Source organism: Microtus oregoni, unplaced genomic scaffold, assembly GCF_018167655.1.
Source record: "Microtus oregoni isolate MIOR12 unplaced genomic scaffold, Mior012 000012F_ref0000307, whole genome shotgun sequence".
In the NCBI taxonomy this organism is placed as follows: Eukaryota; Metazoa; Chordata; class Mammalia; order Rodentia; family Cricetidae; genus Microtus; species Microtus oregoni.
In genome coordinates, this window is record NW_024543071.1 from 24,302,259 (window position 1) to 24,326,039 (window position 23,781).

At 45.1% G+C, this 23,781-nt stretch overlaps 1 protein-coding gene and 1 long non-coding RNA gene across 3 annotated transcripts; both read left to right on the top strand.

Moving 5' to 3' along the window:
• Window positions 1–6,522: 6,522 nt before the first annotated feature.
• LOC121454685 lies at window positions 6,523–17,134 on the top strand. Of its 2 annotated transcripts, none has more exons than XR_005975306.1 (5): window positions 6,523–6,668; window positions 12,867–12,962; window positions 14,299–14,335; window positions 16,510–16,695; window positions 16,876–17,134. It is a non-coding gene; the product is annotated as an uncharacterized LOC121454685 (long non-coding RNA). The 2 variants fall into 2 exon arrangements; XR_005975307.1 differs by having other exon boundaries at window positions 16,510–16,616.
• A 923-nt stretch (window positions 17,135–18,057) lies between these two features.
• Window positions 18,058–23,196, top strand: Ppp1r3c (protein phosphatase 1 regulatory subunit 3C). Its single transcript, XM_041662092.1, has 2 exons — window positions 18,058–18,181; window positions 20,294–23,196. Exons 1-2 carry the CDS (start codon window positions 18,168–18,170, stop codon window positions 21,231–21,233), a joined length of 954 nt encoding a protein of 317 aa, XP_041518026.1. The 5' UTR covers window positions 18,058–18,167; the 3' UTR covers window positions 21,234–23,196.
• Window positions 23,197–23,781: the final 585 nt, after the last annotated feature.

A 23,781-nucleotide genomic window follows, 5' to 3' on the forward strand; every position in this document is an offset into this window, starting at 1 on the left:
TGCGTTAATGAAAATGATCTAACCAGTCCAATTAGAAGAAGAGGCTGTCAGATGTGATACAAAACCCAAACAAAAGTAAGCAAACCACCCAAAGTACACATTCTCTACATTTAAAAAGGAGGGGGTAATACATTGTTGGACAACTGAGCTCCAAAGAGCTTGAATGGGCTGGAGGTGGCTCAGTAGTGGAGTATGTGCTATCATCATGTGTTAGTATGTATTAGCATGAAGACCCAGTTTCAACCCTCAGTATCCTAAAACAACAGGTAAAAATAAAATAGAATAAAGTAAAACTTCTCTAGTGGCTATATTAGTATCCAACAAAGCAGACTTCTGATAAGAACATAGTGTCTACAAAACACAATAAATGTACCCAGTGGTGTGTGGGAATGCCTATACCTGCCTGCTTTTGTTTCTCTACATATAAATAAGGACATCTGCTTTTGACCTTCCCTGTCTTTCTAAAGGCTTGGGGGTGTTGCTATGGCTTCCATGTGTTCACATTTAGAGTCAACATGATGGATTAACAGTGAGACCTTTACAAGATGACTGGACAGTGAAGGGAATGCCATGAAGGGAACTGGGCCCTTTGTAATAGAGGCTTCATGCAGCATTTGGTGGCGTTTTCTGTTACATGGAGCTATACCACTCTTCCCCTCAAGGAGGTGTGACAGGGACGTGTTACTGTAGAAGATAGTCTTTCTTTGTATTTAAATAACATTTTTTTTTCATTTATTTTACCCACCAACCACAGTTTCCCCTCCCCCTCTCCTCCCATTCCCCCTCTCTTCTACCTCACTCCCCACTCCTCCTCCATCTTCATTCAGAAGGGGGCAGGCCTCCCATGGGCTTGCACAAAGCATGGCCCATCAGGTTGAGGAAGAAGATGGTCTTACTGGAGCATTGGTCTTGTTCTTTTCAGCTTTTAGAACTGCGGGGAAGTGAACTTCCACTTAGGTATAGTGTTAGAGAAAGAGGCAATGAAGGCCCGGGAATCACAGGGTACCTTACGGCATCTATAGGGACAGCTCATCGGCTCGCATCATAATGAGCTTCACAAATCCTGCCTTCGCCTGTGGTTTGCCCTTGGTTTTACCTGCTCCATGCCCTCGAGGGCCACTGTCTCACTTGTCTACTTCTTGCTACCTCTACAGCTACCCCTGATACCTACTCTGCCCACTTTACCTCCCCTGTCCTCTGGCTCAGGGCACATGCTCGCCTTTTCACTCAAAGGTGACTGGACTGGGAAGTAACTTCTCTGGACTTCGACTCTACCGAAGAGGCTCTTGGAAGGCAGTTCGGGGTCACAGCTCTTTCAGCGTTACACACTTCCTAGGGTAGGGTGCTGAGCAGGGATGGTTCCGTACGACAACTTCTATGCTGCCAGTGAAACTGTTTCTCCCCTCTCTCCGGTTGCCAGTGGACCTTGTAAGAAGCCAGACTTCTTGCCTAATGGCAGATTCTACCCGCAATCCCTCACTCCCTGTTGATTGGTTATTGTGACTCTCTCTATGCTATTGACCACCATACTGCGCTGTCCACACCAACAATTACCGGCATTCATCTTGTTCCCACGGTGGGATACCATTTTTCTAAAGGCCCTCTGACTTCCACTGAAGAAGACTGTGAAGAAGCGTCTCACACACCTGTCTTCACTTGGCTTTAAGAACCTATTTTAGTCGTTGAGCTAACCAAGTACCCACCATGGGCTGTGCATGATGTAGTTTACACATGCGTTTTCGAGAACCGGAAGAGAAGATCCATAGAGATAAACTACAAAACAAGAAATGTAAAAAATTAGGTAACATCTCTCTTATTGCTTCATTTAAAATTAGAAACTCTCAAAATGGAAAATTGGAGTGTAAAATGCCCTCCATGAGTTTGAGTTTCTTAAGAAAGGCGTGTTTGTGAAAACTCCTTCTGACCAGTTCTGATGCCAAGCTGCCTTTTGATCCCGTAGGTAAAGTGACAGAGGTCCTTTGAGGGCTAAGTTGGGCCCCCGATGCTCTGACATGGCCAGCCTTCAGTGAGGATGTGAGAACACTGGTTGGTGTGGAAGTGAAACGGCATCCCAAAGCTCACCACGCAGAGCCCGTGGCCTCCTTTTCACAGACGCTAACCTTATTGCTTACTGAGTGAGACAGTATGCCCGCCACCTTCCTAGATCTCAAAGAAACGGGCAGGGATTATTCTCTGTAGAACAACTCTGTTTCATTTGGGAGTGGCTTATTGTTGTTGATGTGTCTTGTCACTGCGTCACCGCAGGATTATAGCAATGGCTGCCCGCAGGACTATGGGAAGGATGCGGTGAGCTAATGTACACATGTTTAATGCTCCCAGTTCATGGCCTTCAAAGGCTGCTGTCATCCAAAGTAGAAACTGCAGAGACGACGTTTCTCTTCTCCTTCACTGAATGAGCTAATGCGAGTACTTCCCATGGCTCCACTGGTGTTCCTTGATGCGCTCTGCGCCCTTGCTGAAGATCCAAGTTTCCTCTCTGCCCAGTCCTACCCGTCCTGCATGGCTTGGTGCACACACTTTGGGAGGGCTTTCCCACTGCCTGGGCCAAGGAGACCAGTTTCTCTTTGCATGTTTGTATCACTCTATCTGGACTTTATAGAAACCCTAATTTTTCCTTTTGTTTTTACATGTGTGTTGCATATCCGTGTGTTTTAAAGGACAAGCCGGGGGTTATTTCATCTTGAACATTCAGTCACCCTGGCATTTTGTTTTACCCAGAATATTTTATAAACAAATGGATTAAAACTGAAAGTTTCTATTTGGTGAAGTTGAGGGGCTTGTGGGAGTTACCATCCGGTACTTATCTACACCGTACAGAATTAGCTCTTTGAGTACTGACTAAAGAGGGTACCGTTGCTCTCCTAATTAGAGGTATTCGATTAGAAACCTTCTGGGGCTCACCTAGCTTTAGAAAACAGTGAGGTCATTATCTGGAGAGAAGTCAAGATGACAGCCCTGATCTTCTCCGTAGGGTGTCAGGGCTGGGTGTCTACCTGGATGTGGGTTAAACTGAGTCACTATGGCCGATAGATTAGTTTACACTCTAGAATTAATGACCTGGTGTCCAGAATCCTTGGATCCTTTGTTATATGTGTTTCCAATGTGTGTTAGGGTGCAGAGTCCTGGCGTGGAACAAGGCCTTCTCGTCTCTGAGGCGGGCTCCTCAGGAAGTCTTTTCATTTCGGCCACAGCTCCCAGGCTTTGCCTGAGCAAGTCTCTGTCAATCTCTCTGCATTGCGCTGATTTAACTGCTGACTGAGATAAGAGGAAAGGTTTGTTTTGATTTCACCATTTTGGAGAGTTTCCATCCATCACGATGGGGACGGCAGAGCACAGGGCTCTGTCGCAGCAGGAGTGTGAGGGTGAAGGCCGATCACAGTGTATAGTCTGGAAAGTAAAGCAGGGTTGGGGCTAGGGGCCAAGTGTAACCTTGAAAGGTGCACCCCCAGTGACCCATTCTCTGAGCTAGGCCACATCTCCTGAAGCCTCCACAGACAAAGCTACTGGCTGGGGAGCAAGGCTTTAAGCCTCTGAGGGTGTTTCAGATTCAGACTGTAACTGGGTCTAATGAGCAAATTCTTCCTGGCTTGGTAGCTCATAGTTGGACAGTTCGGTTGTCAGCAAAATTTCTCTTATAGTGAATCAAAATGTGTGTCTTAAGTTGGAGAGAAAAGGCAGTTGCCATCAAGCCTCATGACCTGAGTTTGATGCTTGGAATTACATGGTGGAAGGAGAAAATGGATTCCCACAGTTGTCCTCTGACCTCTACACACAAGATATGGTACACGGATGTGCGCATGCACACCCACACACACACATACCTACAACCTCCCCAAACCTCCCCACACCCACATACACCCACACACACTCCACACACCCACTCACCCCACACCCTCTCACACCCACACAAGTACACCAACCCACACAAAAAAACCCTCACATGAATACACATAAAAATTATCTTTATCATTTTTTTCCTCATTGATCCTATTTAAGCTTTGGAGCCAAGGAGAAGTTTGCGCTCTAATCCATACCTGAACTCTACATATTCATAAATGTAGACCTTGGGGATTCGCAGACTACGCTCCTCCAGCTCCTTTGACGGTGTGTGTAACAATCCTTCTGGCCTAGGGGGGCGATTTCCTGTTTTCATCTGATGGACTCAGGACTGTACAGCAGTAGGAATAAATGGATATGTGGTGATTTTTCGAAAGTTCACAACTCTCCATCCATGATTACACTTATTATTTAACAACTTAATTGCAATAAACCTAATCCTTTAATTCAGTCTCTAGGTTTGAATCGAATGTGACACAGAAAGCCCAGTGACTGAGAGATTGCTCCGCCCTGGCCAGTGGGCCCAGCAGTGTGGTCCTGAACTAATGCCAAGTGACACTCTGTCCTTCCTCATTGCTAAGTGACTGCCTTGATGGCATGCTGTAGGCTCTTGGTGTTCATTCACCAATTCACTTCAAGTGCTTCCTTGAAGCAAATAACTATTACTGAATGGCTGGGAGGAAAGAGCAGGCAGGCAGGTGATTTCCTCAGACGGATGGATGGTAAGTTAGACCAGGTTGGCTTTCTTGTCTGTTATAAAAAGACAATACAGGCTAGCCAGACAGAGGTGAAGCAGAGGGCAGCGAGGCGACTAGACATGCCCTGCATGCCCTTAAGAGGAGGGAGGAGTTCTTTTTAAACATGTGGGAAACCTAGCAAAGCGTTATGGAGGAGGTGGCATTGGAACAGATTCCTTGTTTTTATTTCATCCGGTATTTCAATTGGTCTGTCTCATATAAGAGTTTTATGAAATCAAGTAAAGCAATTCTAGGGAGTTTAGTATAAAGTCTTCATTCAGTGAGTCAGTCCTCAAGTTAAGATTTAATTTAATGCAGAAGCAGCATGAATTAGATCAGGATCAACTACAGCATTCTGAAGTCATCCAGACGATCCAACCTGGGGTAATTATGATCACTTAATTTCTCTGGGCCTCAGATCACCAACTAGCATGGAGAGGATGACACCACTACTTAAGTAGGCAGATTCTGTGAATCGGTGTAGGTGTCGCACAATCATACGTCTGTTCTGTGAGTCGGTGTAGGTGTTGCACAATCATACGTCTGTTCTGTGAGTTGATATAGGTGTCACACAATCATACGTCTGTTCTGTGAGTTGATGTAGGTGTCACACAATCATACGTCTGTTCTGTGAGTCGGTGTAGGTGTCACACAATCATACGTCTGTTCTGTGAGTTGATGTAGGTGTCGCACAATCTTATGTCTGTTCTGTGAGTTGATGTAGGTGTCACACAATCATACGTCTGTTCTGTGAGTCGGTGTAGGTGTCACACAATCATACGTCTGTTCTGTGAGTTGATGTAGGTGTCACACAATCATACATCTGTTCTGTGAGTCGGTGTAGGTGTCACACAATCATACGTCTGTTCTGTGAGTTGATGTAGGTGTCGCACAATCGTATGTCTGTTCTGTGAGTTGGTGTAGGTGTCACACAATCATATGTCTGTTCTGTGAGTTGATGTAGGTATCACACACTCGTATATCTGGGAGACAGTTTGCATCATATCTTTTTTGTTTGTCTGATAGAATATTATTGGGCTGGGCCTTGGAGGATGAGTAGGACTTGGATAAGAGGCAGAACATGCTGGATAGAGGACACCAGGCATGAAGCACAGTGTGCTCAGTAAAGAGGTCGCTTCATTGGGCCATCTAAACTGCATGAGGGATTCAGCGACAACAACTGGTACACTGGGTTACCTTTTGACTTATGTATGCAAATTTCATATTAATTAACTGTATAACTATTCACGTCATAGTTTCTTTTAGAATCCACAATAAATAATAAGAATGGAGGATACATGTGTGCCGTGTGCCTATTCCCATTTGTGCATGTTCCTGAGGAGGTCAGAGGGAAACCTTGGGTCGCATTCTCCAGGTGAACTTGCTAAGGAGGATAGACCGGTTGGCTAATGAGCTCCAGGGATGTACCTGATGTTCCCCTAGTTCTGGCATTTTCTGTGTATGCTACTAGGGCTGGCCTTTCCTGGTGACTGAATTTAGGTCTTCATGGTTACAAGGCAAGCACTTTACCAACTGAGCTTTTTCTTAGCCCTCCTCTTTCCTCTCCTCCTACCTCCTCCTTCTCTCTTCTGAGGCAGGGTCTCCCTCTGTATTCCAGATTGGCTTAGACCTCACTATGGTCTCAGACTCACAGCAATTCTCTTGCTTCAATCTTCCAAGTGCTGGGATTGCAATCATGGGCCACTGTGCTTGGCTTAGAATACAGGCTACATAAACAAATTTCTTTTGAGTGTCTATGATGCGGAGGCATTGTGAAGTCTCAGGGATATGGAAATGGTTGATATTTGGTATCTGTCCTCGAGGGTTCAAAGTTTACCAGAGGAGGCAGTTAAGCAAACAAAATAAAGACATTGAGTGCTACAAAAGCTATTTTAGTTGTCTAAGCAAATTCATCTCTAAAGTTCAGGGAAGAGAACAGGGCATTCTGTCTCTGTTACCATGGATTGGGAACATTTAGCAGAGGACATTTGAGCTGGACCAGGGATGGATAAGGTGAAGGACTTCCCAGGAGAGGGAACAGCAGAGACAAACAGGAGTCCACAGCACACCAAGGTGAGCACTCATATGACTTGTGTACTTTCTAGAATTAGAGGTATCATTATGCAGCAGAAATGTCCAGCAGGCTTGAAAGGCACTGCTGATCTTACACAAGCAGTAAGATGAAGGAGGAAATGGAGACACTGGGAGATGGAGGAAGAGAGAGAGATTAGGACGAACTGGAGAAGCTGGGCAATAGACAGAAGCAGTCAAGGACCGTCAGAGGATGAGAGAAAGGCTTTTAGCTACACTAAGAGAATTCTGATGAGCTACTGCTCTAAAGAAACCCAAGTCTCCACTGGTCCTGGTCATGGGAACTGGCTTGTGGCCTGTCAATGGACCTGCCATGTCCTAGGACACCTTGTACTTTTGCCGGGGCTCCCAAGCCTGGTTCACTGGCTGGTTGGATTGGCACTGCTTTGTGGTACTTTTGAAATACCCTTTCCTCTCGCCAGCTAACCTTGTGTGGTTCACAATCTTTATTTAAGATTTCTTTTATTTTGGGGGTGGTCAACATTACTCTGTAGCTTGTTTCTCAAAGCGAGCATCTTTGGACAATTCATGCTCTTCCCACCTGCCAGTTCACAGCCTTCATCTCAGTTCAATGCCATTTTCTCAGTTACCTGGGAGGCACTGGGAAGCCAGTACCTATTTAATAGTTAATGCATCCAGTTCACCTGGTGGGCATGTGCGCCAGGTAGACATGGTCTCAGGTGTTGGAGATACGCAGATGAATAAGGCATTGTCCTTGCTCTCAAGGAACCTACAGTCTATCAGGGGAGACAAACACAAGGCAGATCGTTATCAAAGTCGAGGCTACATGAAATGATAAATCCTCTGGGATCTTATGGAAAACACAGAGAAGGTCATTGAGGCGGGGGAGGGTAAGGATGGCTTACTGCGGAAATAGCTTCTGAGATAAACCTCAGAAAAGGGAATGGAGAAAGGACCCTGCAGGTGAGGGACTGTATTTGAGCACAGGTATTAAGTGATTGCTTGTCTATTTTTGACAGATTTAGATTGTTGGATTTTGTAGTTAGAGTTGTATATTGGTTGTGACACATTTGAATGAATTATGAGACAAACTAGCAAGAAGGCTATTCAATTCAAGTGAGAGACGGGGAAGAGCGAGGCAGTGAAGGCAGGCAGGCTTAGAGACAGAATGAACACGGGGAGACATGTGGCCAACAGACTGCTCATGCTCCATCCTGGTGTGATATCTGTGAATGACCCTGATGAGATACACATGACGGTCTTGACTTCAAAAGTTGATTCTGTCCACTTACTTCCTGTGACTCTTTTCCCAGAAATTCAGTTTTACCATTTCTCATTTTCCCCATGGACAGAACGGAATCATGAGCAGTGTGGTTTGAAAGAAAACGACCCCCAGAGGCAGTGGCACTATTAGGAGTTTTGGTCTTACAGGAGTAAGTGTCGTCTTGTTGGAGAAAGTGTGTCACTGTGGAGGCATGCTTTGAGATCTCCTATACTTGAGGCACTTCCTGTTGCCTATGAGACAAGATGTAAGAACTCTCAGCTCCTTCTCCAGCACCATGAAGGCCATCACCACAATGAAATGCTTTCTTTTATAAGAGCTGTGGTCATGGTGTCTCTCCACAGCAATAGAAAGGGTTTTAGTGGAGAGCAAATGGAATAACGGTGGGAAGGACACTGAAAGAGCTAACCGCACATCAAGTGTTATTGCCTAAGCGCTGACTCTGCCTAAGCGCTGACTCTGGCTACTATGAATTGAGCATTGCATTTTTGTTTGGACTTTGCAAAATAATAACCTCTTCCAATATAAACCACGGAGAAGACTTGTTCAGTAAATAGCACCCAAACTTTGAATTTGGGGGTGGGGTGAAGTGGAAGCAAGATAAGAAAACGTGATAGCTAGTCATCTTTTGTTCTGAGTTAAGCAAAAGTCTCTTGCTCTTTTTTTTAACTTAATGCTGTTTATTTTCTTACTTTCTTTTTTTCAGTCTGACTTATTTCTTTTTTAAAATTATCTTTTAGTTACCATGCAAAATAATGTCAGAAATAAAATCTGCTAGTCCATTTTCAAAGGTGCCTTGAGATATCTTAGGCCAGGCTACAAACGAATAGGAAATGCTAGGCCTTTGCTGACTTCTGCTAGGGTGGTCTACCCACAAATAGGAAGCTGAGCATAGTTACGAATGCTACTAACGACCAAGCTTGCCTGAAAGGGCATGTGTCTGACAGAGGTGAACCCACACATGATTTGCTCGGAAGAAGATAATGTAAGAGGAAAGGATATGATGAAGATGGCATGGAGGCTTGCACTTTCTTGATTACTTAGCAGGGAGAAAAGAGGAAGGGACTTGCTGCTTAGGGTTTAAGATCTGTTCCCTGCAGCACACAGTTAGCTGTGCCTGCATGCTGGGCTGAGCCCCTACTTTGCAAGGCTGGCACACTGACTGCTTCAGTGGTACTCTTATTATGAAGGGAGGGTCATTGTTTCTCACAATCACATTTTATACATAAGCGTCATTACAATTTATTTTCGCTCCCTCCCCTTCCCCGCTCTTCTCCCACACCACCCACTTCTTTTCTTTTTTCTAGCGAGTAGCCCCTTCTGTGTTCCGGTTATGGATTCGATTGCCCTCTCTAATTCCCACCTCCCTTAAGGTCTGCTCCTTAATTCTCAGGATCTATTCCCTTTCTAGTGTCACGACCCATAACTGTGCATGCATACATGCGTGCATACGGATACACGTTTGTAATTTAAAACTCAGGTTCTGCCTCTGAAGAGAAATCGGCACTGTTTGCCTTTCTGAGTCTAGCTCATTTTGCTTAACACAATGGCCCCCAGTTCCATTCATTTTCCTGCAGATGTCATGATTTTCTTTTCCTTTGTGACTACATAAAATTCTGCTGTGTATGTGTACTGGATTTTCTTTTATCTATCTGTTTACGGACTTCTAGCTGGCTTTGTTTCCTGGGTGTTGTGAATAGTGTAACTATAAACATGAATGTCCAATGGCTCTGCGATATGTTGACTTAGAGACTTTTGGGTAAATACCCAGGAATTTTGGGTAAATACCCATTTAATCTGAAATGAGCATTAGAGCTTGATAGGGTGTTGTGTGACTGTAATGCCAGCACTTGGGAGGAGAAGAGAGGAGGATCAGGAGTTCAAGGTCATCTTCAGCTGTATGACAAATTCTAGGCCAACCCGGGCTCTTGAGACCCTGTTTCAGAAAGCCAAATAAATAAATAAGGTCAACATAAAAGAAAAATGAACATTATATTGTAATCATATTATATTATAGCTAGCAGTGCTGTGGAACAAACTTTGAACACTGTAACTATGCATTGCTCTCATTGGTTAATAAAAAAGGCTGACTGGCCAATAGCTGGACAGGTACAGATTAGGCAGAAGAGCCAAACTGAGAGGATGCTGGGAAGAAGGTGGGTGGAGTCTCAGGAGGCTGGGCCAGACGAGGAGGAAGCCACATGGGAAGTTCATAGATGAGATAAACTAGCCTTGGGGCAGCACAGAAATGAATGGAAACAGGATAATTTAAGTTGTAAGAGCTGGCCGGGGAGACAAGCTTAAGCTATTGGCCAAGCATTTATCATTAATATTAAGTCTCTGTGTGGTTATCTGGGAGCAGCTGCCTGGACACAGAGAAAAGTCTGCCTACAAAGCAGCAATGCCCTTAGATGTAAAGGAACCTCACATGCTGGCTACATAATTTGTTCTTAGTATTGTGAATTTTCTTCTGACTGTTCTTTTTCAGGATGAAAATCTTTTTCAATCACCAATTGTTTGAGCTCTCAGGACTCAACAATGCACACAGGAAAGCCAGACCAGATGCTGGTTTGCTCAGCAGTGTGGCTTTGACTACAGGAGGGAACCTGTTTTGGTTGGGGAAGCATTTGGAAGCACTTATCTTTCTCTTGGTGGCTCTCCAAACACTCCGAACTTTAAGGTGATTTAAAAGTTTACCAGTTGCAGCAGGGTGTGGTAGGCCATACCTTTAATCCCAGTACTTGGGAGAAAGAGGCTGGTGGGCTTCTATAAGTTCGAGGCCAGCCTAGTCTACACAGTGTGTTCCAGGACAGCTAAAGCTACATAGAGAGAGGCCCTGTCTCGGAAAAACAAACAAAAACAAAACAGAATAAAACAAATGCTTAACAGTTGCTCATTAAAAAAAGGCCATTACTTAGCTAATGGAGGGTAAACACTTGGAGAAGGTTGGCTTGGAGGGGTATTTTTTTTTTAAAGTTTTGGGTGACATTCTAGAAGATTTACTACACTTTAAACAAAATATTAAAACCCTAGTACAAATAGTTGACTCTGTGGGATCTGGAAAACTGCCTTCCCCAGGCTCCCAAGCTGGAACTTTCCATCACATCCTTGGTGTGCCACAGCTAGGCAGAAACAGTTCTCTGACACAAGACTCTGGCCTACACTAGATCTACACTTTCTCCCTCAGGTTTAGGGAGGCAACACCCAATTCTAGTCACAAAGAAAGGAATATGGAGCTCTGAACACCGCTTGGAGCCAGTAATTATCAGCCGCTCTGTTTGGGCTTGGGAGTAGGGTGACATGAACCATTTGTGAGCACAAGGGGGCAGCTCGTTAGGGGAGGAGGTCAGTTTCGTCATGATTAAAAGAAGTGTTGTGGTATCTTACCAGTGAGTGGGCTTGCGACTCTTGAAGGTGCTTTGAAACCTTTCCTATAGCCGAAGTTCAGAGCTGAGGCCAGACAGACATCGGGCTATAAAACAGGAAGCCTGTACAGTGGATGATATGAGCCTGGTAAACAGTGGCCTGGTTACACAGACAGCTGCTGTGGCTCATGGGCCACTCATATTTAATGCAAAGTAACAGAATTTGATGTCACAGGGCATGAAGACTTAATGAAATGTGTGACCAAACCAGAGGTGTGACTAGCTGCCTAGGCACAGCAAGAACAATGTAGACAGCATCAGCCCACATAGCGCAGAGAAAGCCGAGCAACCACAAAGGGGCTTGTCTGACTCAGAGGGGAGCGGGATTCCACACTGTCCTCTGGTTTGTCCAACTCAGGGAGGAGGGACTGGAGATACCCTGTTTCTCCCCTTGTACCACGCAGATTCAGTCTTCACTTTAATACCTTTTTTTAAGCTTTAAAAAAGGTTATTGGCTTTGTAAATAAGTTTCATTCAAGTATATCATGTCTTTTGACCATATCGACCCCCACACTCTTTCCTTTCTATCTATCCCCTCAGAGACTACTTATTTTTAATTATTTTTTTTTCATTCAATGTATTTTGATCATGTTTTCCACTTCCTCCCGTTCTTCTTAGGTCCACCCCATCTCCTCACTCACCCAACTTTATGCTCTTTATCTCTCTCTTTCAAAACAAAACAAAACACCACACAAAAACAAAAATCAAAATAAGCAAAAAACACCAATAAGACAAAAAAAAATGCCCAAAATCCTAAGAAAAAACATACAGCTTCTTTTGTGTTGGCCAACTACTCCTGGGCATGCGTGGTCTGCCCTGAAGTATGGTTGATAAACTCTGACACTCCATCAGAGAAAACAAATTTTCCTTTTGTGATGGAGGAAGGTCATTGGTTAAAAAAATAAAGAAACTGCTAGGCTGGCCCTCATAGGTTAAAACATCGGTGGGAGGAGTAAACAGAACAGAACGCTGGGAGGAAGAGGAAGTGAGCTCAGAGACGCCATGCTCCCCTCTCCCGGGCAGACGCGATAGCTCTGCTCTCTGAGGCAGATGCAATGAAGCAAGCCGCCAGGTCAGACATGCTGAATCTTTCCCGGTAAGACTGATGCTACTCAGATTATTAGAGATGGGTTGATCGGGATATCAGAATTAGCCAGTAAGGGCTAGAGCTAATGGGCCAAGCAGTGTTTAAAAGAATACAGTGTCCGTGTAATTATTATTTCGGTACATAAGCTAGCAGGCGGCCAGGGTGCTGGGGATGCAGCCCCGCTGCTCCTACTACTACACTTTTGCCAATGGGTATCAATTGCAAATAACTTCTTGGCTAGGGTGTATGTGATGGTTTGAATGTAAACGAGAATAGGCTCATAAATGTGAAAGTCTGGTTCCCAGTTGCTGGACTATTTAGGAAGGATTAGGAGGTGTGGCCTTGTTGGAGGAGGTGTGTCATGGGGTGGGCTTGAAGGTTTCAGAAGCCCAGGTCAGGCTCAGCCTTGCGCTCTCTCTCTGCAGCTTGTGGATCAGATATGAGCTCTCAGCCCTGCTTCAGCACCATACTTGCCTGCCACCATTCTTCCTGCCACAATCATGGACTGACCCTCTGCAACTGTAAGTCAGCCCCCAGTTAAATGCTTTCTTTTATAAGTTGCCTTGGTCATGATGTCTCCCCATGGCAATAGGGAGAGGGTCTCACACTCTTGCTCCCGCCGTCTTGGATGGTCGGAGTGGAGCAAGCGGCTTGCTCTTCACCTGGACAGAAACAGCTGGATCAGCAGCATCTAAACTGTTCTGTATCAGTGAGTGTTTATCCCTATTTTATCCCTAAATAAATTCTTGAGAACCTTTCATGTACTCTTGTGGCATCTGTCTACAGAGGCCCTATATTTACTAGATCACAAGCAATTTAGCGGTAGCTACATCATTGAAGAAAACAAACCCTACTCCCATTCAATACTTTCCCCCTTGTCCCAAAGTCATGGATTAAAGTAGAAATTCTCCGAATCACCAACACTGCAGTGCCCAGGGTGGGTGGAGCCAGGCTAACAGTGCCAAACTCACACTGAAGCTTGTTCCCCAGATAATGTATTGAATGTGTCAGGACCTTACAGAGGTTAAACCCGATGGGAAGTGGCTGGGGACGACTGCTCTCTGCAAGGACTGAGGCTGAGCTGGTCTCTAGAAATAGGTAGATTTCTCAAGAGTGGATTAGTTCTTACCAGAGCCGGTTATAAAAGGGAGAAGGTGATCCCGCTGTCTCGTGTCCTCCCTTGCAGTGTGTCCTATTGCCCCTGCATGCTCCTGCTCTCTGATCTCAGCTATGCTCCTCCACAGGACGCCCTCTGCTGTGTTGCAATGCAGTCAGTTGGTCCCTTGCCACGCTATCTGAGCTTGCTGGCCACTAGAAGTAAAAGCCAAGTAAATCTCTTTTTCTTTACATGTTGTCCATCATCTGGCAATTGCTATAGCAACACAGAGCAGACTAGGACTTTCCTACTGACATGCCTTCCTCACACATGTTGTTACGCCATCAACCCACTTTAGGCATCTCTCCACAGACAGCAAAAGCACTTTATTGGGGACAGCTTTCTAATCCCCAGTCCAAGGCTGGTGGTTGCCCATTTTTTTGAGCGATCCATTTCCCTCTCTTCTTATTAGACATGCCCTCCTGAAGCATTTAGTAAATTCTGATATGTAAGCATGTCTATTTCTGGATTCTTTCCTTTCGCCGATAATTCTGTATTCATGTACCGATTTATTTATTTATTTTGTAAAACTCTATAGTATAATTTAAGCAGATAGAGCTAAAATGCCTTCTTCTTATTCTTTTTCAGAATATTATTTGTTCTCATTTTGATTTTTTTTGATGTTTCCTATGATTTTGGTAACATTTTGGCTAATTTCTGTCCCTTCTCTTACACGGCCCTTCCTCTCGCTCATCTTCCAGGTAGTTCCAGTAAAGCCTTTAAAGGGCTGATGGCTCGGTGAGTAAAAGCACTTGCTTCCAGGCCTGACGACCTGAGGTTGGTGCCTGGATCCCACATAGCAGAAGGAGAGAACCTACTCCTGCAGGGTATCCTCTGACCTCCACCCAGGTACCATCGTGTGCATGCGCGCGCACGCGCGCGCGCGCACACACACACACACACACACACACACACACAAGTAATGGCGTTTAAAGGTCTTGTAAAATGCCCTTCAGCACGATTCAGTGGTTACTTTTTAGAGTCTTTGTAGTTCAGCACCTTCATCCAGCTTCACCCTTCAGTGCAGACAGAGACAGCACAGCTACTTGGCGTTGTCACCATCAAGAAGAGTGAATGCCCCTTCCCAGAGTCAGATTTTATTTATCCATTGCTCATCTCATTTTGTAGCACCCAGATGTCTAATTTTGTTCAAGAGTGTTCTGGAGACTTAAAAAAAAATCATGTTATCTTGTTGGTTGTCTTAGTTACCTGGGAAACTGAGGAAGATGACTGATGGGTACAGGAGTTTTGAGTTCTAGTGTACTATGTCTTTGGGGCTTGTTGGTCATCAGTCAACTCCAGGTTTAGGAAGAGAAAATAAGGCAATGGTGGGGACAGAGGAAGACATTCAACATGTATACACACATATGCACACACACGTTTCCACACATGAGCACAGACATGAACATGTACACACACATACAACACACACACGCACATGAAGAAAGAAGGAAAAATGAGTTGGTAACTGTGGGACCCCAGGGTGAGTTTCCCACAGAGGCAGCTCAGATATATTGAGCAAACACTGGGGCAGCCCCTCTTGTGTAACCCAGTCTGTCAGTGGCTCCTCAGGCCCGGGCTACCTGCTGAGTTTAAAATCAAATAAAGTCTGGACTATTCTCAAGGTTAAAGGGCTGTGGCTTCTGACTCCTGGTAACCCCTAGCATGGTGCTGGACACACTGCACCAATTAAAGAGCCCCAGTTGGTAGATTTACTATGTGAAGATGAGCAAGACAAAGCAGCGTTTGAATGCTGCCAAACCGCACTTGGAGAAAGCCCACAAATAATAAAATTCTTCATAACTCCTGGTTCAGTCATCTTCATTGACGCAATACCCAACTAAAAAACATTGACTCCTTTCCAGTTTCTCTAATCCTAGCATGAAAGGCAGCAAAAACCAGCTAGGAACCTGAAGGAGAGGCTTGGATCATCAAGCTTACAGGTTACCGTGACTTCTCTTCGGGAGGAGTCCTGTTTTCCCTAAAAATTTCTCTTGAAGTTGAAACAGAAAGCTGCTTTGACAGCATTAATCAACGCCAGGGGGCAGAGGAGAAGGCAGCGTGAGTAGAATTTCAGAGGGACAGTGGGAGGAAACCGGCTAAGTACATGAAAAACCTTCCAACATGGCTCTTGGCACCCAGCACGGCTCTCCACATTACTTGAGTCTGAAACTTTGAAAAAAATCTTTTCAAATGTATTTCCTAATTACAGAAGTCTTCTGTGTTTATTGTAAAAAAAAAATACAAAAGCTATAGAGAAGCAAAACAAAACCATTTTACCACGCATACTGTCGTTATCCCCAAACACTGTTCTGGTAGACATAAATTCTAGCTCCTATTCAGGCACATGATTCCCTCCCATCTAGAGTCATAATACATTCCCCTTATTGTGTGCTGTTCCGTAGCTTTAGCTGGTATTATTCACTCTTTACCTCAACATATGGTTTGTGTAGAGAAAAAGCCTGCCCAAGATTCTATCTAGTTTTGGCTCTGATCACGACTCGACTTGGAAAGTCCTGGGTAGGGTTACTGAGCTCCCATTGGGTTTCCTATCTCTAAGATGGCATTTGTGACAGGCAATGCCACCTAGTATGCTGTGAATATTAAGCAGATACCACAAGGCAACCAAACTGTGTTTGGTACATGATAAGGCTCAATGAGCAACAGTCATGGTCGCCGTTTTCCTCAGGTATTAACTTTGCTGAGGGGAGAGGAGAGACAAGGGTGGAAGAGTCAAGCACTCCCTTGAGATCTAATATGGGCTGAACACCTGAATCGGGGGTGGTGCTGAGATGCACAACGTAACTTATTCCTCAAAACAAATTTATCATCTCCGCGCGGCACACCAGAAATCTGGGGTTAGAACTTGCCTGGATTCAGGTAAGGATCAAACCCCAAACATTGTCTTTCAGATGGTTTGGGCCACCTTGATGTGCCAAGGGCTAGCGAGATGGTCCAGTGGTTAAGAGCACGTGCTGCTCTTGCGGAAGATGGGGATTTGGTTCCCAGCACCCACACGGTGACGTACAACCATCAGTAACTCCAGTGCCAGGGAATCCAATGCCACTTCTGACCTCTGAAGGCACTGTGTGCATGTGGTATGCATACATACGCACATACAGGCAAAACCACTCCTATGTATGAAATAAAAGCAAATCTTTTAAATAGTCCAGTCATTATTTTCCTCTATGATGTTCAGTATGAATTTCTTTTCTTTCTTTTTTGCTTTTTAAAAAAGATTTATTTTTACTTACTTTTGTGTGTCTTTGGGTTTGTAGGTGCATGTGTGAGGGTCTAGCAGAAGACAGAAGAGGGCGTGGGTCCCCTGGAGCCGTCTGACCTGGGTGTTGGAAACTGACCTCTGGTCCTCCGAAAGAGCAGCAAAGCGTTCTACCAGCTGAGAGGTCTTCAGACCAGCAGCACCGTCTTTGGTTCTTCATTCTAGCTCCATTTTAACAAGGAGGGATTTATAGAAATGTTTGGAGGGAGGAAAGGGAAGGGAGAAAATGATGTAATTTTATTAAAATCTCAGAGAAACAAAAGAAAACCATTTGTACTTGACTAACAAATTTAATTTTATAGTTTTTAATTGTACAACCGATTTGGTCCCTCAAGCTCCAAAATAAAATAAGGAAACCTCAGGGAACGCAGCTGGCTTGGGAGGGTCGTAACATGTAGTGTGACTTTTACCTCACTGCCTAAGGGTGTCAGAACCTCGGCCAGGGATCTGGGCTGCCTGCTGCATCCGGTGACAATAAGCAAGGACAGTAGTAACTTCGTGTTGCCTATAGTTTTCTCTTCCAAGGAGAAAACTAAATAGATTAGCATACGAAGTGGTGTCTGCTTGATTATTCAGGGGTAGAGGCTGTCCAGGCTGGCCCCCTGCCTCCACCTTCAGAGGGAAGAGATCACAGAACCGCCTCCTTTCATGGGCTCACAAGTTTTCTTAACATTTGTTAGGAGAAAATGGTAAGTCCAGACATCCCTTGCCTACTCTGAGTGGCTGCATGGCGTTATTTATGGAGAAAGGAAAACTAGCCAACTTGTTTTTGTGTGGGCCAAGGACGCACAAATCAAGGAGCACAAGGATTTCAAATAGCACAGAAACCGGGTGGAGACACAACTTTCTGAGCTCAGATTCAACTCTGCACAGACCGACGCATAACACCTAAGACCTCGCCAGGCTCGCACAGGCAGGGAGAGGTCAGCTGAGTGTCTGCGGCCGTGCGCTACGTGCTGCACGCGGGGTTCCGGGAACGCGGCTGGGTCCCGCTGGCCCAGGGCTCCCCAACACCGGGCCCGCCTTCCAGCACACTCTGGGCACATCCAGCCCCGCGGTGGTCACGTTCTGGGGACAAGGGCTGGAGCCCCAGAGCTACGCGCTGGTTGGCCCCGTCTTCCGGCCGCTGATTGGTCAGAGGGAGCAGCTCACGTGGTCGGGCTCTGATAAACTGCCTCCCGGGCTCGGACGGTCAGTCGGCGGGCTGGACCGCGGCGCTGCATCCGCTAAGTGCTGGGTGCGAAGTTGCGCTGGGTGGGGCTGTCGTGGTCGCCGCTGCCTCTCGGTCCAATGAGCTGCACCAGGTAGGTTCGGTGCAACTCTGTGGGGATTTCTGTGTTTTGCTTTTTCTGCAGATGGAGACCGCCAAATTGATGGCTGAATTGAAACGCCCTGGAGGCCTGAAGAGGTGGAATTGAGTTGTATTTCTTTGCGCTTGTTTTGGAAGTCAGCGTCCCAAAGCAGAAACTGCTGGGATTCCCTTGCTGAGGTGACTCTGTTGCCTTTGAGCTCAAAGACCCAAGCACTTGGGGGTAGCTTCGTTTGCACCCTGGCACTGCTGGGGAGGTAGTTTAGGCTGTGGCAAAAGTTACAGGACGATTTTACATTCATTCGTTCCTCCCACTTGCCTTAACCTGGTCTGTCAGAGTTTGAGCAAGCTATCATTTTTAACTCCTGGCCGGGACTTAGAATTTCAGTAGCCCAATTCTAAAATTTTCTATAAATGCAGAAGTAAAGAAACAACAGCTCAACAAAACAAAAACGAGTAACAGCTCGTCCGACCAAGCAACAAGAACACCCCATGACATTTAGTTGAGTCTCTAGTAGTGACTTAGTCAAAGAATTCTCCCTCCCCAAATCCTGCCTGTTAAGGGTTGTTAGACAAATACAGTTTGAGCTTTTGTTCGCTGGGAGTAATCTTGTCAGAAAAACGCCTAGAGCTATTAAAGTGAGTTCTGTGTACATTCTTTACCGTAAACTTTGTGATGATAACCATTTGCCAGCGTGCTGTGCTTAGCATGACTGTGAAAAGACTCCTTCAAGCTAGACTACAAGTATAGTACATATATATTCGATCAAAATATGTTATATACACGCATACACTGTTAAAGAATAAACAATTAAAAATTAAAGCCAAAGGGGAAAATGGCACCAACTATATTTCATTTGTCTCTTAACTATAAGGCTGAGATTGGAAAATCTTAATTCCATAAGGGTGGCAACATAGTGTGAAGGCAAGGGAAATGCCAGAAAAAAAAATCTTGATGAATGAGTCTTGGTTTTATATTAGCTATTGTGATTCCTACTTGTAAATACTCCTTTCTCAAACAACAGTAACACCGAAGAAGCCCAAAACTAGTAGATTGTAATTCTGTCATGCAAAGATAATTAACATTTTAATGTTTTTCTCTGTCAAGTTTTTCAGTATTTATAAATTCATATACCTATTATGTGTTTTTAAATGGTTCAATTCTCAGGCTATCAGTTCTTAAAAATGTATTTTATTTTGTATATATAATGTGTACAGCAGGTTATAGGACAGAGATATAGTAAAGAAGTTATTGGACAGGATGAGGATGTCTGTTATCTTGACAGCCAGCTTTTCCATTTTCACTTGGATTTGTCATGGATATCTTTCTATACAAAATATAGGTTATTAAAGTTTTTTCCCTTTAGTACATGAGATGTTAGTTGGTGTTGCAATTGGTCATTTGTGAAAAATTTGTGCAAACTTAATAAAATCCAAAAGTCATTCTGACTTCACCTAAGAACTACACAACATTTTAAAGATTGCTTCATTTATCTCTTTTCAAGTGGATTACTTCTCCAAAGAAGTAAACCAATTTAAAAGCCAAAATAAGAAATAGCAGCCAGAAAGAGCAAGAGGGTCGGTCTGTCTGTACTATGATTATGGAAGAAACTGTCTGGTCAATAAACTCTCCGGGGAAGCTCTAGTACAGATTTGCCTTGTTGGCGCCATGCCATGAAATGCTATAGTGGTTCTAAGTCCCAGGAATCCGATTTTTTTCCCTAGAGGAGAGAAACTCCTTAGGTCATGTTGACCTGGCAGGTTCAAGAACCACTGACGTAGAACAGATTAAATAATCCTCAGAGCTGTGTCAGACATCATCAGACCCAACCTCTGATTTTTCAGAAGGGGGTGTGAACCCACTCTGAGTGTTTCCAGGCGGTTCACACACGTCCAGGAGCCTGCCAAGCACAGAGCTGGACTACACACACATATGTTCACTGCACACATTGCTCACTGTACACACATGCTCCCCTAAGTGTTCTGTCTTCATGTGTCAGCCCCTCCCTGATTCCTGCTGTAACTAGTAACTAGTGCTCATGCATGTGGGACCAGCACAAGACTGCTCCAGCTCTTACTGATCACCCCTCTTCCTTTTCCATTCCAGAATGATCCATGTGCTGGATCCACGTCCTCTGACAAGTCCAGTCATGCCGATGGATGTGGCCATGAGGATTTGCTTGGCTCATTCACCACCCCTGAAGAGTTTCCTGGGTCCTTACAGTGACTTTCAGCGAAGAAGTTTTGTGAATAAATTGAAGCCTTTGAAACCATGTCTCAACGTCAAGCAGGAAGCCAAATCACAGAATGAATGGAAGCCCCCGCATGACCAAGCCAAGAAGCGGGTCGTGTTTGCCGACTCCAAGGGGTTGTCACTCACTGCTATCCACGTCTTTTCTGACCTCCCAGAAGAACCTGCGTGGGACCTGCAGTTCGACCTCCTGGACCTTAACGATATCTCCTCCAGCTTAAAGCTTCATGAGGAGAAAAACCTGGTTTTCGATTTCCCCCAGCCTTCATCTGATTACTTAAGTTTCCGGGACCGCTTTCAGAAGAACTTTGTCTGCCTAGAGAACTGCTCTTTGCAGGAGCGGACAGTGACCGGGACAGTCAAAGTGAAAAATGTGAGCTTTGAGAAAAAGGTTCGGGTCCGGATCACCTTTGACACCTGGAAAACCTACACGGATGTGGACTGTGTCTACATGAAGAACGTTTACGGCAGCTCTGACAGCGACACCTTCTCCTTTGCCATCGACTTACCCCGTGTCATTCCAACTGAGGAGAAAATCGAGTTTTGCATTTCCTACCACGCTAATGGGAGGGTCTTCTGGGACAACAATGAGGGTCAGAATTATAAAATTGTCCATGTACAATGGAAACCTGATGGGGTGCAGACACAGATGGCACCCCGAGACTGCGCATTCCAACAGGTGCTGCCTAAGGCGGAAGTAGAACCCACAGTCTTTGGCAGTCCGAGGCTTGCTAGTGGCCTCTTCCCAGAGTGGCAGAGCTGGGGAGGGATGGCTAACTTGGCCTCCTATCGATGAGTTAGACAGCCCACGGGCTGGCTTTGTCTGATTACAATCCTCAAGCGATTCTAGGTCTGTATTGCTCATTATTAGGAAGTCTTAGTCACTTTCCATGAGTAGGTGTAGGTATGAGCTCTGGGGGCCCGGCTATAGATAATACAGCCTCTTGAGAATTTAGTGTTGGGGTCTCTGCGGGTGATGCCACTCCGTCTTGTTTTGGAGGATCCAGTAACAGCCTGGGAACTAGTTTTATCAAAGTAACACCTGTTTTTTGGGGGGTGCGTTTTTCCACCTCCTTCCCAGTTCACCAGCTTTCACTTTGGACAAGGGAAGGTTTAAGGACAGTTGACGGTGACAGGATGCTGTGCAGAGGGTGTGAGGGATGTGAAGTGTAGACGCTAAGAGTCCGAGGCTCAAGTCAGACGAGGAGCAGGGGAACCGATATTTAATCGTTGGTGGGAAAACATAAAGTTATCTTGTGTTTCAAAGTGGGTTTTACAGGTTTCTCCTGAGGAAATAACTCAGCGAGGGGAAAGAGAGCCATTCTCTGTCTTCTTGCATAGAAAAATAAAGGGTGTTGGATGGTACTGGGGGAAGATGAACTGTCGCCCTGAAGAATCAAGATCTTGAGGGCTAGAGAGGATGCTTAGTTGGTAGGGTGCTTGCCTCGCATGCATGAAGCCCTGGGTTCCAGGTCCAGCATCATAAAACTGGGGATGGCAACATATGTCTCTATTCCCATATGTTAGGGTGAAGGCAGGAGGATCAGAAATTCAAGGTCATCCTTGGCACACAAAAAGTTGGAGGCCAGCTTGGGCTACACATGACCCTGTCTCAAAGGAAACGGTGGCAACAAAGAGATCTTAAGTGAATCCTTTCCGTTTAAATGTGGTTTTCAGTAGTGTTTAAGCAAATCCAGCTTTGCAGTCTTAACTTGATCAGTGTCTTTGTGACCAAGGCATCATTCTCGGGTTCTTGGTACAGAATGCTGCAGGCCATCAGGCATGCTGTCACCAATGGCTAACAGTATGTAGAGACTCCACGTCATGTCAGAGACAGCTCTTTCAGTGCCTTGATTAAACCAGAACACTGTAGCTGATTAAACCGGTGACCTGAATGGCCGTCTAATAAGTCATGAATTTTTTTGGCCTCATTTGAAGGTCCATTCGCTGGTGTTCTCCTAAGATACTGTCATGTTTTCAGGAGTGCCGTCAGTGCACACAGCTCACGTCCTTCATATTGAAGGTGACTCATCTTTCTGCCTCACTTTTTGATGTGATGTTTGAAGTGGGGACTGACACTACAGTCTCAGTACAAGAATCCAGTCTCTCGCGGTCAGAGGAGCCGTCTGTCTCAAGCCCACTTTTGTCTTATTCTTTTAGTTTCAAGTCAAATGCTTTTTACAAAGTAGATAGGAATGATTTCGAATGTGAACTATTTTGTGTGTACATAAGTCCGTTTTGTGAGCTCTTGAGGGCTGGTGTCCTGGGGTGTTTGCTGCTATTGTGCATGCCCTTTGCGGGGCATTAAGAGAGTGCGGTGGATTGTCGCATATGGGATCTGCCATGGGAAAACACTATTGCAATAACTCCACGCCAACAGCACTGGAGGTTTGGTGAGCACCCATAAGTTCTGTAAACACCTACATTGTCCCTTATGAGCCACTCACTTTAAGAATAAATGTGCTTGGTAGAAGACCTGGAATGGAATGCTTTCTTCCTCCAAACTAGAACCAGTCAAAGTGGATGCTGGACTGGGAAAGGGATCCACCTGTGGACAGTCACACACTGCAGTCTCATTAGTGACCATAGGTCCTATCTCCTGACAGCTGGGGCTTGGGTCCAGCAGTAGCTGAGCTGCTGAAACTGTCCCCATCTGTGCTTATGTCTCCTCTCCCATCCTCTCTGCTGTGAGGCTTATAGCGGATGTCACCTGTCACTTTTACAGCGGGGAGGGGATGATGTAGGAAGTGTTGGACTAGCTCTTACATTTTGAGCTCTGGTCCCTTCCTGGGGGGGGGGCAGAGCCTGGAACTGCAGAGAGGACCCCGGGAAGGGCTCATGGGTGTCAGTCTTGGGCTGAAGGAGAAGCACAGCTCTTTAGGGTGAGTAAATAGATTCACGGACCTAAGCTGCTTTTCCAATTTTGCCTAAAATTTTCATAAAAGTTTTCACACAGTATCTTAAAAAATCTTTTTTATTGAAAACATTTCATACAATATATTTTGATTATGTTTTCCCCTCCCCAAATTCCTCCCAGCTCCTCTCCATCTCCCTACCTATTCAACTTTGTTTTATCTTTTTAAAACAAACAACAGAAACACCCCTCCCACACAAAATGGAAATCAAAATAAACAAGCCAAAGACCAATAAGACACACACACACACACACACACACACACACACACACACACACAATTCCCAAGCAAAGCAAAATGAGACCAAAAGTCTACAAAAAAGTTTGTTTTATGTTGGCCTAGGAATGGGGCTTTCCCTGAAGTATGGTTAGTAACCCAGAGACATTTCATAGAGAGAACCGAGTTCTCCTGCGGTAGTGGGATTGGCGG